Source organism: Grammomys surdaster, unplaced genomic scaffold (genome assembly GCF_004785775.1).
Source record: "Grammomys surdaster isolate TR1022 unplaced genomic scaffold, NIH_TR_1.0 149, whole genome shotgun sequence".
In the NCBI taxonomy this organism is placed as follows: Eukaryota; Metazoa; Chordata; class Mammalia; order Rodentia; family Muridae; genus Grammomys; species Grammomys surdaster.
In genome coordinates this window covers 1,394,856-1,413,085 of record NW_021604607.1, presented here as the reverse complement: position 1 = coordinate 1,413,085, position 18,230 = coordinate 1,394,856, and the positions used below count along the sequence as shown (strand labels likewise).

Genomic DNA, 18,230 nt, shown 5'->3' with positions numbered 1-18,230 from the left:
CCCATTAACTGGAACCTGGAATGGGCCAGATCCAGTGCTTATCTGGGGAAGAGGTTCTGTCTGCATATATTCCCAAACAGCAGATGCCGCACGCTGGCTGCCAGAGAGACTGATCAAACAAATAGACAACAATAACAAATCCAGGGAAGAGAAACCCCTTGAGAAGCGTATTTTTTCTTTACAGGAAACATGAAGATGCTTTATAATTGTCTTCAAACAGGAGTGGATCAACCAAAGCCATCTGAATAAGGTGATTCTGGAACCCCAGTTTGAAAACAAGATGAGTAGTTCACTCTGGGCTTGTCCAGCCCTGTGCTAAATTCAGCACCAGAGCAGGGAGGAGGGGTAATTTTGTAACTTGTTTAGTTAGGAGAGAGGGAATGGGAGGGGGAGAGGGGGGGCTTCAACTCACATGTCCAGGGACCAATTTTGTGCAAGTGAGGAAAAAAGTACCTGACTCAGGCAGACAAACTGCTCAGGGTACCTCATGAAGCAATGCATTGGACAGACACCCATCTGTCCCATCTGTCTTCACACTGCCTTAACCATAGCATATCTCACTGAGTACAAGCTGATCTCAGAGACACTCCCTTTTGTGACATGTGTAACCTGCTTATGCCGAACAACTGAACAGCCATGAGAAAACACCAAGGAGGTCCTGGCTGGTTTATACTGCCATTCTCAAGAATGTGTGTGTGTGTGTGTATGTGTGTGTGTGTGTGTGTGTGTGTGTGAGATGGGGGTATGAGTAGTATGTGTGTATTGAGTATGTGTGTATTGGGGGATAGTTCACACAACTGTGCCAGCTGTGAGCTTCTCACTCTTAGATCTTTCTCTTAGAGAGAGAGAGAGAGAGAGAGAGAGAGAGAGAGAGAGAGAGAGAGAGAGAGGGAGGGAGGGAGGAGAGAGTTCTACTTCCACCAATCATTTCAGACTGAGGAGGGAATTTCCCATGTTTCTTAGAGGCAGACAAACAGCAGCACTTCTTATCAGGATTTTGTGCTGAGGTTCCCAGCAGTTCAGCATCAGCCTGCACAAGGGTTAAATGTTTCAGAATTCTCATCCACTGAAGGCTGGCTCTTGTTGCCTAGTGACTGCTGCGTGGCTTCCTGCTGTCACTCACTCACCTTGTCTCCAGAGTTACTCTCTCCTCTCATAAAGGAGGTTATGATTGGACAAAGGTGACATCATAGCAGGAGAAGGAACTGCATTGCTTTGTCAAGACAGCACCAATAAGATGAACCAAGGGTTGGTGACAACTTGTTCAGATTCCTTTGTTTTAGTGTCTTTCACACTGAGCTAAGAAATTCAATGGACATTCTCCTCCGTTTCTTGGAGAGCTAATATTGCAGGTGTGGCTGATGGACTTTTGCCCATAAAAATATTCCTTGACATTGTGCAGATTCTCTTTACACCCATTTAATCAATGCCCAGCCAAAACCTTCCCCGCCAAGGACTTGGCCGGCACTTGGGAGGTTGCAGATCACCGGCAGCAAATGACTTCCCACAGCTCATCATCAGAGCCCTGGGCTGCAGTGCTCAATTCTGAGAGAGACGGTTCTCTTTGGTGCTTATGTGAGAAGTGTCTAAAGTGCTTCTGAAGCATCCAACTCAAGGACGGCTTTAGAATACAGCTCAGGGCACACACAGAAGGCACCCAAGGAGGAACGCCAAGGAAAAATGGTGATTAAAGTTAAAAGCCTATCTACTTTTAAAATCAAGCAGTTGGACACATCTCACACCATTTAGATAATAAACTCAGCTCTTTGATTACTTCTTCATCTGACATTGCACATGTTGCCGCTCTGAGAACTCAGCCTCACAGTCCTTATTTTATTCTGCAACTTACACCATATACACCAACTACACATGCATTTCAGCCACTGAAGACACTCTCTGTGCAATTTCAGGGTTCTTGCAGCCTCATTGTGCTTGGCTGCTGAATTAAATCCTCGGTTAAATGCTCTCCTTTCTTGGTAAATATTTAGTATACAGCACTGTCACTACTGGTATAATTGGATAATTGCTTCCAATTAATGCTCTGTCTCAAAAGCTACAACTCCATAGGACGCTTAGTTGAACTGTAACAAAGGCAGATCGGCAGATCCCCATGGGAAACTGAAGAGAACGAATTCCGTTTTGTAAGCAATGAGAGGGAGGAGGGAGGAGGGAGAGATGGGGGAAACACATTTTATACAGCCCTGCTTTTTACATCCACAAATAATGAAGTGCATGTGTCGGCTGAAACCTGAGAAGAGGCACAGCTCTACTGGAAGTTGGCTATAAGTAGCTGAACATCAGTATTTCTTGCTTGAATAACCAGCTTGTTCTTAATGTGAATTAAAGCTGGTCGTGTGTTTCCTGAGGACATTCATCTAAAAAGAGGGAAGACCATGTACACAGAAACCAGGTCACAGAAATACACTTATACTTTGAATTACCAAGCATTTTCAGATGGAGGTGGTTGTGCTGCATTTCTTATATCTCAGTGCTCTGGAGGCAGAGGCAGGAGAATCTCTGAGTTCAAGGCCAGCCTGGTCTACAGAGTGGATTCCAAGACAGCCAGGGCTACGCAGAAAAATTATCTCTTGAAAAACCAAACCAAACACCCCCCCCAAAAAAAGAAACAACCAAACAACACCCCTTACCCTTCAAAAAGTAATTCAGATTGGGAGATGGAGAGATGCCTGAGTGGTTTAACACCACTTACTGCTCTGTCTGGTCCCTGGTTCAGTTCCCAGCACTTACATAGTTCCTAGTTCACAAAAGACCTGGTAACACATTCCCATGGATCCAAAGCCCTCTTCTGACCTGCAGTGAGTACCTACGTGCACATTTTCATGTAGAAGCATATGCATACATAAATAACAAGTCTTAAAAAATCAATATGGGGACTAGAATGCTATCTTCTAGAAGATGAGGGTTCAGTGCCCAGGTATGTGGCTCACAACTACCCTTACCTCCCATTCCCAGGCATCTGACCCTCTCTTAGGATCCCCATGCCCCTGGCATGCTTGTGGTGTACTGTGGGAAAACTCTGATAATATAGTCCACCATGACCAGATAGCCTTTGAGCTTGGTGAAATATGGTAGACTCCCTTCTGGTTAACAGGGCTTCTCTTTATCTGACCTTGCCCAGGGAATTCTAAGCCCCCATACTTGCCTCTACCCAAGGAATGTCATGCAGCCTCAATTAGTTTATAGTATCAATTTCCTTTCTCCTGACAAAACCTGATCAGCCAGCACCTGAGAAGTGCTCAATTGTTTCCCCATGCTATAGAGGCATTCCAGATACCCTAAATCCCCAGCCAATAACCTTTGTCCATCCTGGATGTCCCTATCCTCAGTGCCCAAAAAGCTTATAAACCTTCAATCACCCTAAGTGAAGTTGATCTGCATACTGACAAGCGGTCCCTGCATGGTCATTCACCAAGCGTACTCACAAGGCTTTCAAACCCATCCCTACACCTCACTACTTCTCCCTTTGCCTTTGTGGATCGAATTGGCAGACCATCCATGGGGGTGGGGAGACCCACAGTGTACATTCATACAAAACACTCATACACATAAAATAAAACCAGTCTTTAAAAAAGAGGGAAGAAGCTAGGCCGTAGTGGCACACACCTTTAATCCCAGCACTTGGGAGGCAGAGGCAGGTGGATTTCTGAGTTCGAGGCCAGCCTGGTCTACAGAGTGAGTTCCAGGACAGCCAGGGCTACACAGAGAAACCTTGTCTCGAACACCCCCCCCCCAAAAAAAAAAAAAGAAGAGGGAAGAAGGGCTGGAGAAATGGCTCAGCAGTTGAGTGTGTATACTGCACTTCCACAGGATGCGAGTTCTGTTCCTCATGGCCATGTGGCAACTCACAACCCTCTGTAACTTCAGTGGTTTGAAGCCCTTTTCAGGCATCCTTGGGCAACTCATTCATGTGGTGCATAGATATACATGCATGCAAAACACCCATACACACAAAATAAAGAAAAATAAATCTTAGAAAACTGAAAATAGGGGACCAAAGCAGATTCCCGGAAGCTCTCTCCTTTCTGTATATTTTGTTCTTTCACCTTTCTTTGTCCCTCAGACCCTGGCCCTAGACAATTGCCTTTCTGGATTCTGTTATGTTACAAAGGACTAGATTTGTGTCTTTAAAAGTTCCATGTGTAGTGGTTTGAGTGAGAAAGTCCCCTACAGCCTCATGTGGAACTGCTTAAGAAGGTTTAGGAGGTGTGTCTGTGTTGAAGCACATGTCACTGATGCCAGGTTTTCAAAACCCTGAGTCATTCTGATTGTGCTCTTGCTCTGCCTTCTACTTTCGGATCAAGAACTGAGCTCTCAGCTCTCATACACTATGCCCTTGCTCCACCAGCGTGGGCTCTAACCGTCTGAAATGGTTGAGACTCTAATAAACTTTCTTCTGTAAGTTGCCTTGGTCATTGTGGTAGTTTGAATTAATTGCCCCTCCTCCTCCCAGGAATGGCAATATTAGGAGGTGTGGCCTTGTTGAAGTAGGTGTGGCCTTGCTGGGGGAAGTGTGTCACTGTGGAGGCAGGCTTTGAAGTCTCATATATACACAAACCACGCCTGGTATGATAGTCCCTTTCGGCTGCCAGCAAAACAAAATGGAGAACTCTCAGCTCTATGAGCACCGTGTCTGCCTGCATGCTGCCATGTTTCCCACCATGATAATGAACTAAACCTCTGAAACTGCTAAGCCAGCCCCAATTAAATGTTTTCTAAGAGTTGCTGTGGTGTCTCGTAACAGCAATAGACCCTAACCAAGACATTCATGGTGTCATATCACAGCAATTTAGAAATAACTAAGACACACCATGTGAATGGGATCACAAGTGTGTTCGAGAATCGCTTCATGCTGGGCGGTGGTGGCGCACGCCTTTAATCCCAGCACTTGGGAGGCAGAGGCAGGTGGATTTCTGAGTTCGAGGCCAGCCTGATCTACAGAGTGAGTTCCAGGACAGCCAGGGCTACACAGAGAAACCCTGTCTCGGAGAACCGAGAAAAAAAAAAAAAAAAAACAAAAAGAGAGAGAATGGCTTCATGTATCCTTACAATTAGCAGGAACTTAGCTCTTTTTTCTCTCTACCCCGTCATCCCCCCTTTTCCTTTCCATCTCTTTTTTTCCTTTCATATTGGGACTTGAACCAGGGGGCCCATGCTGAGCAAGCACTCTAGCCCAGAGCTAATCATTTTCATGATTAGATTATGGCTTTGGGAAGGTAGAGAGCAGACGAGGAGTCAATGTTTATAATGTATCAATACTCAGTGCTAAGAATGTGGCTATGAGTGTTTTAGTTTGCTTAGACAGCCTGTCTGAAGCAGTGCTGGTCAGACTTTTTTGCATTGTGAAGATGTTCACTCCCAGCCGCTCTCTTTGGCCCGGCAAAGGCTTGGGAAGGAAGTGATTGAGCATACCCCGCAGGTGGGAAACTGGCTCTGCTTCCATTACCTACCAATTGAAAGATTGCCTCTGATCCTCATTGGTGAGTTTATCCAGTTGTTTATATCAGATGGATACTTATAACCCCCAGCCACTGATCTGACCGTCTTCTCATAGTTCTGCTTTTTCCAGAATGTCATATTGATGGAATACAACAATAATCTTTGCAGATTGGTTTCTTGTACTTAATAAGATACTTAGTTTAAGATTTGCCCGCTGTGTCTTCCCATGGCTTACTTACTATTGTATTTTTAAAAGACCCAAAGTTAAATTATGGTAGAATGTATGTAAAATTTACTAATTTGTTCGTTTAAAACAGCATTACTCAGTAGTGTTAGGAACATTCAGTGTTGTGGAACCAATCTCCAAAACTTTCCATTTTGTAAAACTCAAGCTCTGAGCATATTAAACAACTCTGCCCCTTTACTCTCTCTAAGCTCCTAGCAACCATGCTTCTGTCTCTATATCCTCTACAGGTAGACCGTGTAAGTGGAATTACTCAGTATTTTACATTGTAGCTTGCTTATTCAATGTAGCACGACTTCACATTGTCCCCAGTGTAGCGTGTTACATCTCCTTCCTTTTAAGGAGGAATGTTTTGTTACATGCTTCCTATTTTCCCTATTTACTCACCTGCTGATGGACAATGTGCTGCTATCTAGAAGTGGCTCTCGAATGTCACTGTCAATGTTGTCAGTGTTCTAGGCCAGAAGCCCTAGTTTTGCAAGTGTCTACTGAGGACTCCTACCCACTTGTCCCAGTACATCAGACATGAGTAGCTATTAAAGGCACGATGTGGTCAGATTAGGAGAAACAGGGAAAGGTTTAGTGACACCCTCCCAAATCTGTCTCCAAGTTGCTAACTGAGATTTTACAGATCAGAAGGGAGCAGGCAGGCCTGCTGGAGCATGTGGTTTTGCCCAGCATAGTGGTCAGACTCAATATCTCCATCTGCTTCTGCAAGGGGATCTATCAAACTTGCTACGACTGTCATCACTGAGGGGAGCAATCTGGTTCCATGAGATAAGAAGTCTTGCTCTGCCGGACAGTGGTGGCGCACGCCTTTAATCCCAGCACTTGGGAGGCAGAGGCAGGCGGATTTCTGCGTTTGAGAGTTCGAGGCTAGCCTGGTCTACAGAGTGAGTTCCAGGACAGCCAGGGCTACACAGAGAAACACTGTCTCGAAAAACAAAAAACAAACAAACAAACAAAAAAGGTCTTGCTCTGAGGGGCAGCATCGCCATGTTGTGATTCTTCCCATTTTGCTCTCATCTGCCCTGGTAAGCTTGCCATGAGACCTAAGAGCAACAGGGGAACGGGCACTAAAAAAGGATCAGAGAGTGGCCAAATGGAGTTGATCAAGATAGTGATGGTTTCATTCCTCCAAACATATTCTTTTGAGTATGTGTTGCAGGGCACAAACTTGATCATATAACCTTATTTTTAATTTCTTGAGTAATGTCCGTATTGCTTTTCAAAGTGCCAATAACTATTTGGAATTACCTCTAGTTCCCCTATCTTCATACAAATGCCAATAATCCTAATCTCTCTCTCTCTCACTCATACATGTACACACTTGCACACACTATAAGTAACAAAACTTCAGCCTAGAGTAACGGCGATATGCCTCTAAGCTTTAACATGGCTGCTGCAAGATTTTGAGTTCAACAGTCACTAGGGCTATGTAGTGGGACCTTAACACACACACACACACACACACACACACACACACACACACACACACACAAAGATCAAATTATGTAACATATTAAATATATATAAATGTTAATAAAAGTTAAACTATTTAACATTAAAAACTCACAAATAACAGAAAGCACAAAAATGTTATAAAATGACGTTTATTTCGCAACTTTATCATAATGAATTGTATCTCTTTGGTAAAAATAAACTTTATAAACATTTTAATAGTCAGAGATTAGATACAAAAACTAAACGTTTGTAAGTTGTTTCTGCTATTAAGCAAGGCTGGCAACTGAGAAGTGGTTCACTTGTGGCTGGTCATCTATTGGCAGTTAAACTCACAAGTTTTTATGCTACATCAGTAAAGAGAAAACAATTTTAATAACAAATTTCTCTAATCAAAAGGTATTCTTATACTTTAGTTTAAAAATAAATAAGTTACAATGAATTGGCAATTATACATTCTATACACTATACGATGGCAACATAATACTTTAAAATTAAGCACTCTGTTTAATAAAAACAAGTACAACAATTTTGAAAACAAGTTTGACAATGGCACTGGCAGTTAGATGCAAAGAATATTCTTGAAAAAATGGCAGGGATAACATTAAAATATTCTATTTTGCCTTTCAATAAATATTTGATTACATCATTAACACACTGGAGTAAACTTTAATTAAAACTTAAACATTTCAAAATAATAACTAAAAAAAACCCACGACATATATGTAAACCAGAAAGCCTCAAAAGTTGCTTTATACAGATTCAAAGGGCATTAAGGTGCTGCCATCTGAGACAACAGCCTAAACTGCTGAAAAGGCCTCCAGTCTACTACACACAAGCACTCCCTCAACACTTGCTCTAGCTTTGAACTATGCTAACTCGTACTTAACTGACCATCTAGTATGAACCCTTTACATAATGCCTCAGAAAGCAGTGAGAACATATGCTGAACTTTACAATATATAAAGGAATCTGAGTTAAGAGAAGTCGAGCTGGCTATGAGAACAGAAAAGGCGTTTCTACTGATCTAGGCAATGTTTCACTCTAAATTTGAAAGCAAAAAATCAACTATTTTAGTAATATATTGCACAAACAAATTTCAAAGACATACTCAAGAAACACTGATTCTCTTGGCAATGTGGAAAATAAAGTTAATAGTGCTAAGACACAACTTTTATTAGGAATCCATTAAAAATGGAATTGTTTCCAACAAAGTTCTTATTTTGATGTAAGACAAAGTATACCTTAGCTAAAACCAGTTTTAAATTATTGAAGCATGTATGGTGTCCCTGGATTTCTAAGCTGTGTTTATTACACAAAGCTTGTTATTTACTGGGAATTTCTAGCTCATAAAATTCAGGATGACTTCTTCAACTGGATGATTCCAAGCTATGCTTCAATTGGAGCACACCAAACAGAAGCATAATTTCCAAGAACATAAGGAATCAAATTAGGAAGGTTCTCCCCTTGAGATGGATGCCTGGACACAGCAGCAAATAAAAAGTGAGACACTGAATCCTGTAAGAGAACTAAGTGCAAGTTGTTAGGGAGCGCTGCTAGTCAGTCTTAAAAGCAGCACAGGCACGGATCTTCCTTGCTAATGGCTGCTGCTTTAAATAAGAGGCCACTGAAGGAGAGAAAGGAATTTAAGTTACTGCCTAACGATAACTTCTGATGAGGTCCTTCTCTTGGAGCTGAGAACTCTTTCCTCATACTCCAGATCACTTCCCTCCATTTGCAGAACAGCTTGCCCATTGCACAGAGACTTAAGAGAAATACAGGTGATGGAGCCTTTGAGAATAGCATGTCTTTCAGAACAGCATGCGGTGACCCTGTAAAGGGCCACCCCGAAGGGTGTGGTGATTGGCTTCATAATTCTGTGCTATCAACTCTACCATCTCTTCAAGACCACACTTCTGTTTGGTGTTTTATTCACTGTCTGTGTAAAAAATAACTTCATTTAACTGTTTTCTGGAGAGATAACATTTATGAATTTAAAAAGTTCCAAATTCCTCATCCTGCATTATTAATAAAAGAAAAATGTCTATATTTTTTTGTAGCACCAATCTCATTAATTTGGCTATCCAGATTCAATTACAACTAACAGGGAAACAGGAGTGTATCAATAGTATTATAGCTTAAATGTTGTCAAGTATGCTTTTGTTTTTCTTCTCATTTGACAGTACTGCCCAGAAAAAATTTAGAAGTAAAAATAAAAACATCTGTCTCTTTAAAAAACTCCAAGAAAATTCTTTATAGTCATAAAAACATTTGAAAGCAGGAAACGAACCTGAGCCTGTGTATGTTTGCACACAGCAAGTGTATATATACGCATATAAATGAGAAAATTCAAAGGTCGCTGTCTAGAATACAGGATGTATCATGAAATAAGACTAAACTTTCCCGAAGTTTATCCCATCACTGTAAAAAAAATATATATATATGAGTTATAGTATTAGTATCCCTGTTCTAAATTCTATAGTCAAACTATAAGTGATATGAAAACTGTCTCATATAAGCAGTTTCAAATACTTAAAGTATCTTAGCCAATACACTTTTGAAATAGTAATATAAAATATTTTAGCGTGGATTAATGGCACATACAGGTATTGCATTGCCTTCTCAAAAAGTTTTATGTAAGATCCAATTTTTATATGCATTTTGAAATCCCTGAAGATATTTCTCTATATTTTCCTTAATAGGAACACTTAATAATGTTTTAAGTCTAATTCATTACACATTTAATTTTAATTATACAAAGCTTGGAAAGTTTTGCCTTCAATGACCTCTTCCTTTACTTATGATGTCATAATATCTTCATTACACTACGTTCAGAAAGCAGATGGGAGATTCTTTCTGTCCGAGTGTGTCAAGATGAATGTTATTTCATGACACACTCTGGCTGTATCCTCTCATCAGACAATTTTTACTTAACAAAAACAGCTAGCAGCTAAAACTTTAACACTTGCAGAGTACTCTGGGAAAGGGTAAAGGCCCCAGTGATGCTACACATTAACTGTGAGGTAAAACATTTCAAAGATACTATTGCAGGAGGAATTAAGAGTCTTGAGATGAGCCACATCCCCAAATGGCCTTTCCTAATCCTTAGAACGGTTACATTCTCTACAAACCAGATAGCTTCTAGGCATCTTGGATCTTTCCAATTCATATATGGCCATGTTCATACTGTGACAAAGAGTAACTGAAAACAAGGGAGGACAAAGCATCCCCAGTTCACCCTTCTGTACTACGTCAGGAGAGAAGCACAGGAGATAGATGCCAGTTACTAGTTAATAGCAGAATGAGAAGAAAAATGAAAATACAAGTTACCAATTTTTTACTGATTAACAAAGAGATTTTTTTTTCCAACAAGTTTAAGATGGAGGCCACCAATTTTCCTATACAAAAATTTCTCAATCTGGGAGACACTTATTCACAGAAATTATGTTGTGGGGTCCTTTATGTCAGATTTACAATTAGGCATGATCCTAAGAGCAACTGTTTAAACAAAAAAAAGAAAAGCAACCAAAAAAATATTTAGAAAGAAACAAGTGGCACCCCTCCCCCACCCTCAAGCTAAAGAGGTCCGATATGGCTCTGATATCCCTTGTAAAAAGTTAAGTAGAAGAGTATTGCCACACTTTAGAAGAACTTCAGAAAGAAGTATTTCTACTTTTTCCGGTGTTTTTGACTCTGTGCCTTTGCAGTACTTATTAGTGAACCAAGGCAGGTGCGGATTCCAGCAAGGTGGAGCAGTGACCCAGCTGCTTCTTTGAGCTCCTCATCAATCTCCTGACATGACTGTTTGGGAATCTTTTTGCCTGGTTGTCCTTTCCGAGTGCTGTCTTCATGAGCTTGTGGTGCATAGCCACTGTCTCCAAGAGGGTCCTCCTCATCCTCAGCGTCTGTCTCCTCTTCACTGTGGAAGCCTTCGCTGCCATCACTTCCTCCATGGCTACTCTTCGGGATGAATTCATACACCTCATCTACAGAAGAGAGGGAAGACATGCTAGCCCTGGATGCGCAACGCTGGGCTGCCACACTGCTGGCACTGTAATTATGGTCTGCTTTTGGGTCAATGCTGGAGGCTGCAGAATGGCTCTCCGGAAGCTGCACAGCACTGGGGGCACTGAAGGCGCTGCCGTAGCTCCTCTTCTTCTGCAGTGATGTTTTATGAGGCAGAGGCTTCTCACCTGTGGGAAACACAACTTGAATCAACAAGTCAGAGGCATCTGGTTGTACGAGCAGAGCCCTGAAAACTCACTTTTGAGTAGCAAGAGCTTGGAATGTAGTTCTGTAGGATTTCCCCAGTATCTTATTCTATCTATAGTCATTAGTCTGAGACACTGAAAAACCTTTTGAAAGACAGCCCGACCTTTCCATGGAACATAAAAGTTACTTTAAACTATTTGCAAAGAATGTCTCAATATGACCACACCACTGCTTAACAATGTCCTTGTGAGTATTTCCATGGTTTCTAACTTTGCACTGTACAAATAACCCTGCAGCAATCAAGTTTGTTGGATACTCTTTACACACACACAGAATTTGTAAGAGGAATAGCAAACACAAGTTCTGAGTAAAAAGGGAAGTATATCTTACATTCAAGTGAGGTCAAACTAACCTGTAATAACCCACAGTGAAGGAAAACAAACCTATTTTCATGTTATAATAGCAATCACTTACATTTGTATTTGAAAGATAGTATCTTAATTATTTTACATCCCTCCATATTTCTTCTTTTAAAACTCATTTTCATATTTTACTAACTTTTCTTCTGTCCTGTTCTTAATTTTTTTTTATTTTAAAATGGTCTTATTCATATATTTTAGTACCATACAGGTTTATCACATTTTTTCCCTTTCCTGATTTTCCTCCCCACCCACTCCCCACTCTCCCTCCCTCTCTCTCCCCCCTCAGAATAAAAACAAATACAAAAACTGAAAATTGAAAATAGATTAACTAAACCAAACAAATACAATAAGACAAAACTAAAATAAAAAATAAAGCAAAACACTGCCCCTGGACATGAGGCCTACATTTGGAGAGAACCCCTTTCCAGCATGAACCAGCTTCTTGGTTAGGAGTGAGCCTCTGTGCCCAATTCTCTTCTTAGTGCAGGGATTTGTCTGTATTGAACCTGTACAGCCTTTTCAGTACTGCTGTGTCTGAAAGACACCACATTTCTACTACCTCTGGCTCAGTCTTTCTGCCTTTTCTTCCCTATGGACTAGCATGGCAGTTGTGAGTCCTGTTTGCTTATTTCATAATTGTTGCACTCTTCAACACTCGGGCACGATATGAAGCTTTTGCCTACTATACATAGCTCAGAAGAATTCTTCCGTATCCTGTCTTACTTCTCTTACTTTATTTTCTGTGGTGCTGAGGGAGGGGGAACAAACTTGCCCAGGCCCTGGCATGTGTTAGGCAAGCCTTCTAAACTCATGCTGAACTCTGCAGCTTTTTCCAGACTCATTTGTTTTGACACAGGGTCTCAGGTATCCCAGGGTGATCTCACACTTATTGTCTAGCCTAAACTCCTGATCTTCTCGCCCCAGTCTCTAGGAGCTGAGACTACAGGGGTTCAGCACTACTACCTGATTTTGCTGTTTTTTTCTCAAACATACTCTGTTATCTTTAATTAAATTTGTCCATCTTTTCTTAATAGACTTTGCAATCTGTACATTGATACTCCTATTCCAAAATTTAAACAATCTTTAAAAAATTATTTTCTGTATGTGTATGTACACAATTGAAGTCAGGGGACACAACCCCTGAGAATCAGTTCTCCACACAGGTCCATGGGACTGACCTGAGCTTTCATCTTTCCTTTTAGCTCTTCAAGTTTATCTGAAAAGCATTTTCCTCCCTATATTTCTCGATTAACACAATGATTTCTCACAGCCTTAATTTTACTTTCTCAAATGTTCACAGAAATAGAAATTGAGTCATTATGGGTGATGGTGACCAGGAGCGGGGCAGTGAGCAGGATGTATAGTGAAATAAGTAAAATAGAATTAAAAAGAAAAAAAGCAACTGAGTCATTCAGATTAAAACACAATTTAGTAGGAAAGAAAGGATTCTATTATGACACTTAGTCATCTTATATTTTAAATCATTAGTTTGAAAAAGCACTTAAAAATTTATTTTAAAAAGAAGGGATGATTGCTTACATTCTAAAATCTCTTGTTCTATTGAAGTATTTAAAAGTATCATTGCAGTGGCAGCATCAATATCAGATTCTGAAAATGAAAACAAGAGATAGCATTAGTGTTCTTCCTGAGAAGCGTTTGTAAGCATTGCACATGTTTCAGATGATCAGTATTAGGACTTTGATGGCCCAGAGTCTTGATACACACCTTCAACCCCAGCATTCAGGAAGCAAAGGCACATCTCTTTCAAAATCAACCTGTAGCTGGAAAGAAGGTTCATCCACTAAAGAAAGGCTGGGCTCACAACCAAAAGGATGAAACCAACCTGTTCTACATATCAAGATCCAGACCAGTCACAGCTACTTAGTGAGACTGTCTCAAAACAAAAAACCAGCACCCCCTACATACTCCACTCCATATATGCACACAACACAATTTTGAAACAAAGTCTCATATAGTTGAGGACAAACACCAAACTCTGGGTCCTCCAGCCCCCGCCTCTTATGTATGGATTCCAGGCATTCACTACTATTCCCAGTGGATATGGAGTCAGAAATGCGAGAAAAGCGCTCTACCAACTGAGCTACGTCCTAAGCTCATACCATTCATATTACTTTGCAATTTGTGTTTTCCTTTAAGATTATGAACAGTTTATCAAGGGTATTATGTCAAAGATAATGGAGAGATGCAAACAATAAGCGTGCCTTTCTTCATTCATAATGAATGTGAAAACCACTGCCTTTCAAGGGTTACTTCCCTCTAAACTAAATTAGCAAGAATGCATAATACTGCTTTTTAGCATTTACCTTGGATAACCTTACTGTTATAAAATATATTTATTACACAATAGTTGCAAGATAAAAATACATGTAACTGGTCACTCTATGACCTGAACTTTTAAATACTAAATTAATTTATTGTAGGATCAAAATATTGATCATGTTCAGCATATTTATACAAACGCCTACAAGCACTACAGGGTCTTCTATGTGTGCACATACATACATGCTAATGTCTATGCTGGTGTGCATGCACATGCGTGTAGAAGCCAGGTCATCTTTTTTGTTGTTGATATTCATTGTGTAGCTTTGTTATGGAACATCTATCTAAATTTAGGAGGCTCATCAAAATACAAATGCAATCATCTTGGCGTATTTTTATATAAAAGGTACTTTGCATATAGCACTATATTAATTTTAGAATCAGTTTTGACACAATAAGAATTCAACATAAAAATAACATAGTCCTTACTTATTTAGAACTGATATAGCAGATGACCTTGTTAATCTTGTCAATAGACACAGAACTACCATGTGCCTGCCAATTTCTAAACTCACTGTCAATGGACTTTTCAGGAAAGACTTGTTTCTCCATTGTAAAACTCACATTTACACATTAATACAAAAAAGTTCAGACTCCATGAGCCTTACTTCATAAAGGTTCATTACAGTGACTGCATCAAAATTTTCAATATCTGATTTTCCTTGAATGATGAGTGTTAAAGCCCCAATAAGATTTCTTTTTCACTCAAAAAAAGAAAGCTGCCAAATATACATAAATACATACATACATACATACATACATACAGCACAAAAACAGTTCTGATTGATAATTTGTAAACAGAAATATTTTATATATATATATATATATATATGTGTGTGTGTGTGTGTGTGTGTGTGTGTTTTTCCTGCATGTATGTTCTCTCTTCAGTCCCAGCACTATATATCTTGTTTGCTTGCTTGTTTCTTTGTAAAGACAGGCCTCACTATGTCACCTAGACTAGCCTAAGAATCTTGATCCTCTGCCTCTGGAGTTTATAGAATTAGGTGTATGTTACTTCCCAGGATTTACAAAATGATCTAACACTGGGTATTCCAACAGGGGCACAAGAATCATGAATTCCACACTAGCCTGGGATACAATGAGAAATACTGTCTCAAAAATGCTGTGTTAGTCTAGAATATCGACCACACTCCTCACCTAACTCACTGTGGTTAGGGAAGTAAGCCTAATACTCCCAAAGCAAGGGATGAAAGGAAGAAGCTGCTGGTGGTAATAGAGATGAGGTATGACACTTGCAAGCCTCACATAGAGGAATGGTGACCTATGCTCCAGTGGGAAAAACAGGCCGCAACTACAAATGTCTCTCTAAGAAGAAACAAAATTTGAATGGAATAAAATAAGAGCAAGAATAGACTCTAAGATAGGGCTAAGTATGGCCCTCAAGACCTGGAGTCTGCATGTAGTCCCTGGGAACCTGCTCCCAAGTTAATTCTGACTGGTGAGTAAAGATGTTGACAGCCAACAGCTGGGTAAAAGAGACATAGGTGGGGTTGAGGTTTCACAGGCTTGTGGGGGAGAGGACCATGAGGGAGGAGAGAGAGGTAACTATCATGACTGAAGAACAACATCCAGGATGGAAAAAGAAAGCTGCCTAATTGGAGCTAAGAGCAGCAAGATCAAGCACAGAAAGCAATAATGGGGTTCTTCGATAAGAAGGTAGATTCTAACGGCATGGTGGTAGACAGTTGCCCAGCTATTGTGCTGTCTAAGACATATTTAAAATATAAAGGCTGAGTGTGTCTCTCATCTGGTCAAGGGCAGGGAAGAAGCCTGGGGCAAGGATTTTAATATTTTTTATTACAAAAGTATGTCTCAAAACCTGAATGAAGTGAGCTTGTGGTACGATTCAAAAGGTACTCAGGATATAAAAAAGAAAGGCATCTCAGCAACATCTAAAGGTAAAGAAATCCCAGGTATCCATGCAGGTGACAGGAAGACACCTGCTTTACTGGAGGCAGATGATTATCAGAAACTCATTTCCATACACTTTTCTTTGCCATGTTTTCTCTAAAGCCTCTCTTTCCATTATTCTTATAGGAAGCACAACACTGCCAAAGGTCAGCTTGTAAGTTTCTTTTTTTTTTTTTTTGGTTTTTTGAGACAGGGTTTCTCTGTGTAGCCAGGGCTGTCCCTGGAAGTCACTCTATAGACCAGGCTGGCCTCAAACTCAGAAATCCACCTGCCTCTGCCTCCCAAGTGCTGGGATTAAAGGTGTGTGCCACCACTGCCCGGCAAAGAGTTTTTTTTTTTTTTTTTGGGTTGGCTTGTAAGTTTCAAAGAGCCAAGACATCTGACAACAGAAAGGCTTCTCTGCAAAGTTTTTCATTTTTGAAGGTAATGGAAATATTTAAGAATTGAAATAGCAATACTACAAAAATGCTGTGTACTAATCTACCTATTAATTATGTGCAAGGAATCAACCCAGTACTTCCAAGAGCTCTGGAGGGCTGACACGCACTGTGCTGTGGAGCCTGCTAACCTGGACAAGGCTTTGACCCTCAGCACTTCAAGAAAAGAACAATACATTTCTGGATTTGTTTTTACAACTCAAAAGAACTTCCTCAATTCTGGTGTTGCTAGAGTAAACAGTGGGACAAACTCCTGGAGATATATGCATAGATAAGGACTTTCTGATAAGGACAGTCACAAAGGAAGTAGGACCAACAATAGACAAATGGGAACTATACAAATCAAACTGCTTTCTACGGACCTTTCCCAGCCTTACAGGAAGGAGAATTCGTTTGTAGTATATCCAAAGGACTTAACATTATGTGGTAAACAACCAAATCAAAAAACTTAGCAAGGAAGGCTGGGAATGTAGCCTTGGTACAGTATTTACCTAGCATGAATGAAGCCCTGGATTCATCCTCAGCACAACATAAAGCTGGCATGGTGGTGCGTGCCTCTTAGGCCAATATTCTGGAGATGGAAGTAGAAGTTCAAGGTCATAACAAATTAAGAGGCCAGTCTCATACTGGACTGTATGAGACTGTTAGTTTTGTGTTTTTAAAAAAGCCTCTGAGATTCCATCTCAACACTGTCAGAGTGGCTGCCATCAAGAAAACAAATGACAAGTGGTTACCATGGAAAAAGGGTCACCTTTATTCACCCCTGCAACTACTATGAAAATCAGTGTGGAAATTTCCCAAAAGAATAAAGGTAGAGATTTGTATGTCCAGCTATAACACTCTTGGATATACACTCAAAGGAGGTATCTGACTACTGAGATACTTGTACATCTATAAGTTCATTACTGATGTATTCACAATAGCAAAGCAATACCATTAGCTAGATGTCCACAGGCAGATGAATGGATACTGAAAACTTACAAATACACAACAGAATTTTACTTAGCAGTAAAGGAACAGTGAGGTAATCCTGGCCCACAAAGACAAAGATGCTCTCTCCCATATGGAGCTCAGCCTCGAACTGTCACCTATGAGTGTCCAGGTGAGAACTGAAGGTAGTGTAGGCGTGGGGACATTGGTAATGGCCCCACGAAAAGGGAGAGTGACAGAGAGGGTAATAAACACATGTGACATCAACATGAAGGTGGATAAGCAGGTGTGGTGACACAGCCTGTAACCCTAGCACTTAGGGGTCAGGATCCGGTGGATCTCTGTGAGTCTGGAGTTAGCATGTCTGCCTAAGAGTTCCAAGTCAGCAAAAGTTACACAGGTTGTCTCTCACAAACAAACAAACAAACAAACAACAAAATTAACCAACAAAAACAAAAAAGAAGGAAGAGCACTGGAAATGGAAGAGTTAGGTGGGGACAGGGACAATGGTGGACAGAAGGGTTAGGGAAGATCAGCCAGAACCCACTAAGTATGAAAATGCCATAAAAATTAAAGTAGGGGGCAAGAATCCCAAAACTCCTTGAAAAGAAGTCAATTTATTAGACCAAATTAAAGCCCTTTAGTCTTAACCTGTAAAAAATATCCTGAACTATATTCAAATCTAAGGGATGGTAAAATTCTTTAACACAGGGTCACAAGTATTTTATGATTAAAACCAGTTGGCAAAATCAAAGGAGTAATATGTGTGTATATATATATATATGAATGTAACGC

The 18,230-nt window shown here is 40.4% G+C and overlaps 1 protein-coding gene across 3 annotated transcripts in view; it reads right to left on the bottom strand.

The window, feature by feature from the left end:
- Window positions 1–7,298: 7,298 nt before the first annotated feature.
- Foxn2 (forkhead box N2) overlaps window positions 7,299–18,230 on the bottom strand; it is a 52,563-nt gene continuing 41,631 nt past the window's right edge. For all 3 annotated transcript variants that reach the window (XM_028765149.1, XM_028765151.1, XM_028765150.1), the window contains exons 5-6: window positions 13,336–13,404; window positions 7,299–11,355 (exon numbers count right to left, since the gene is read on the bottom strand). In XM_028765149.1, coding sequence (XP_028620982.1) covers window positions 10,832–11,355; window positions 13,336–13,404 — 593 coding nt within the window. In that variant the 3' untranslated portion in view covers window positions 7,299–10,831. The remainder of the gene's footprint in view (window positions 11,356–13,335; window positions 13,405–18,230) is intronic.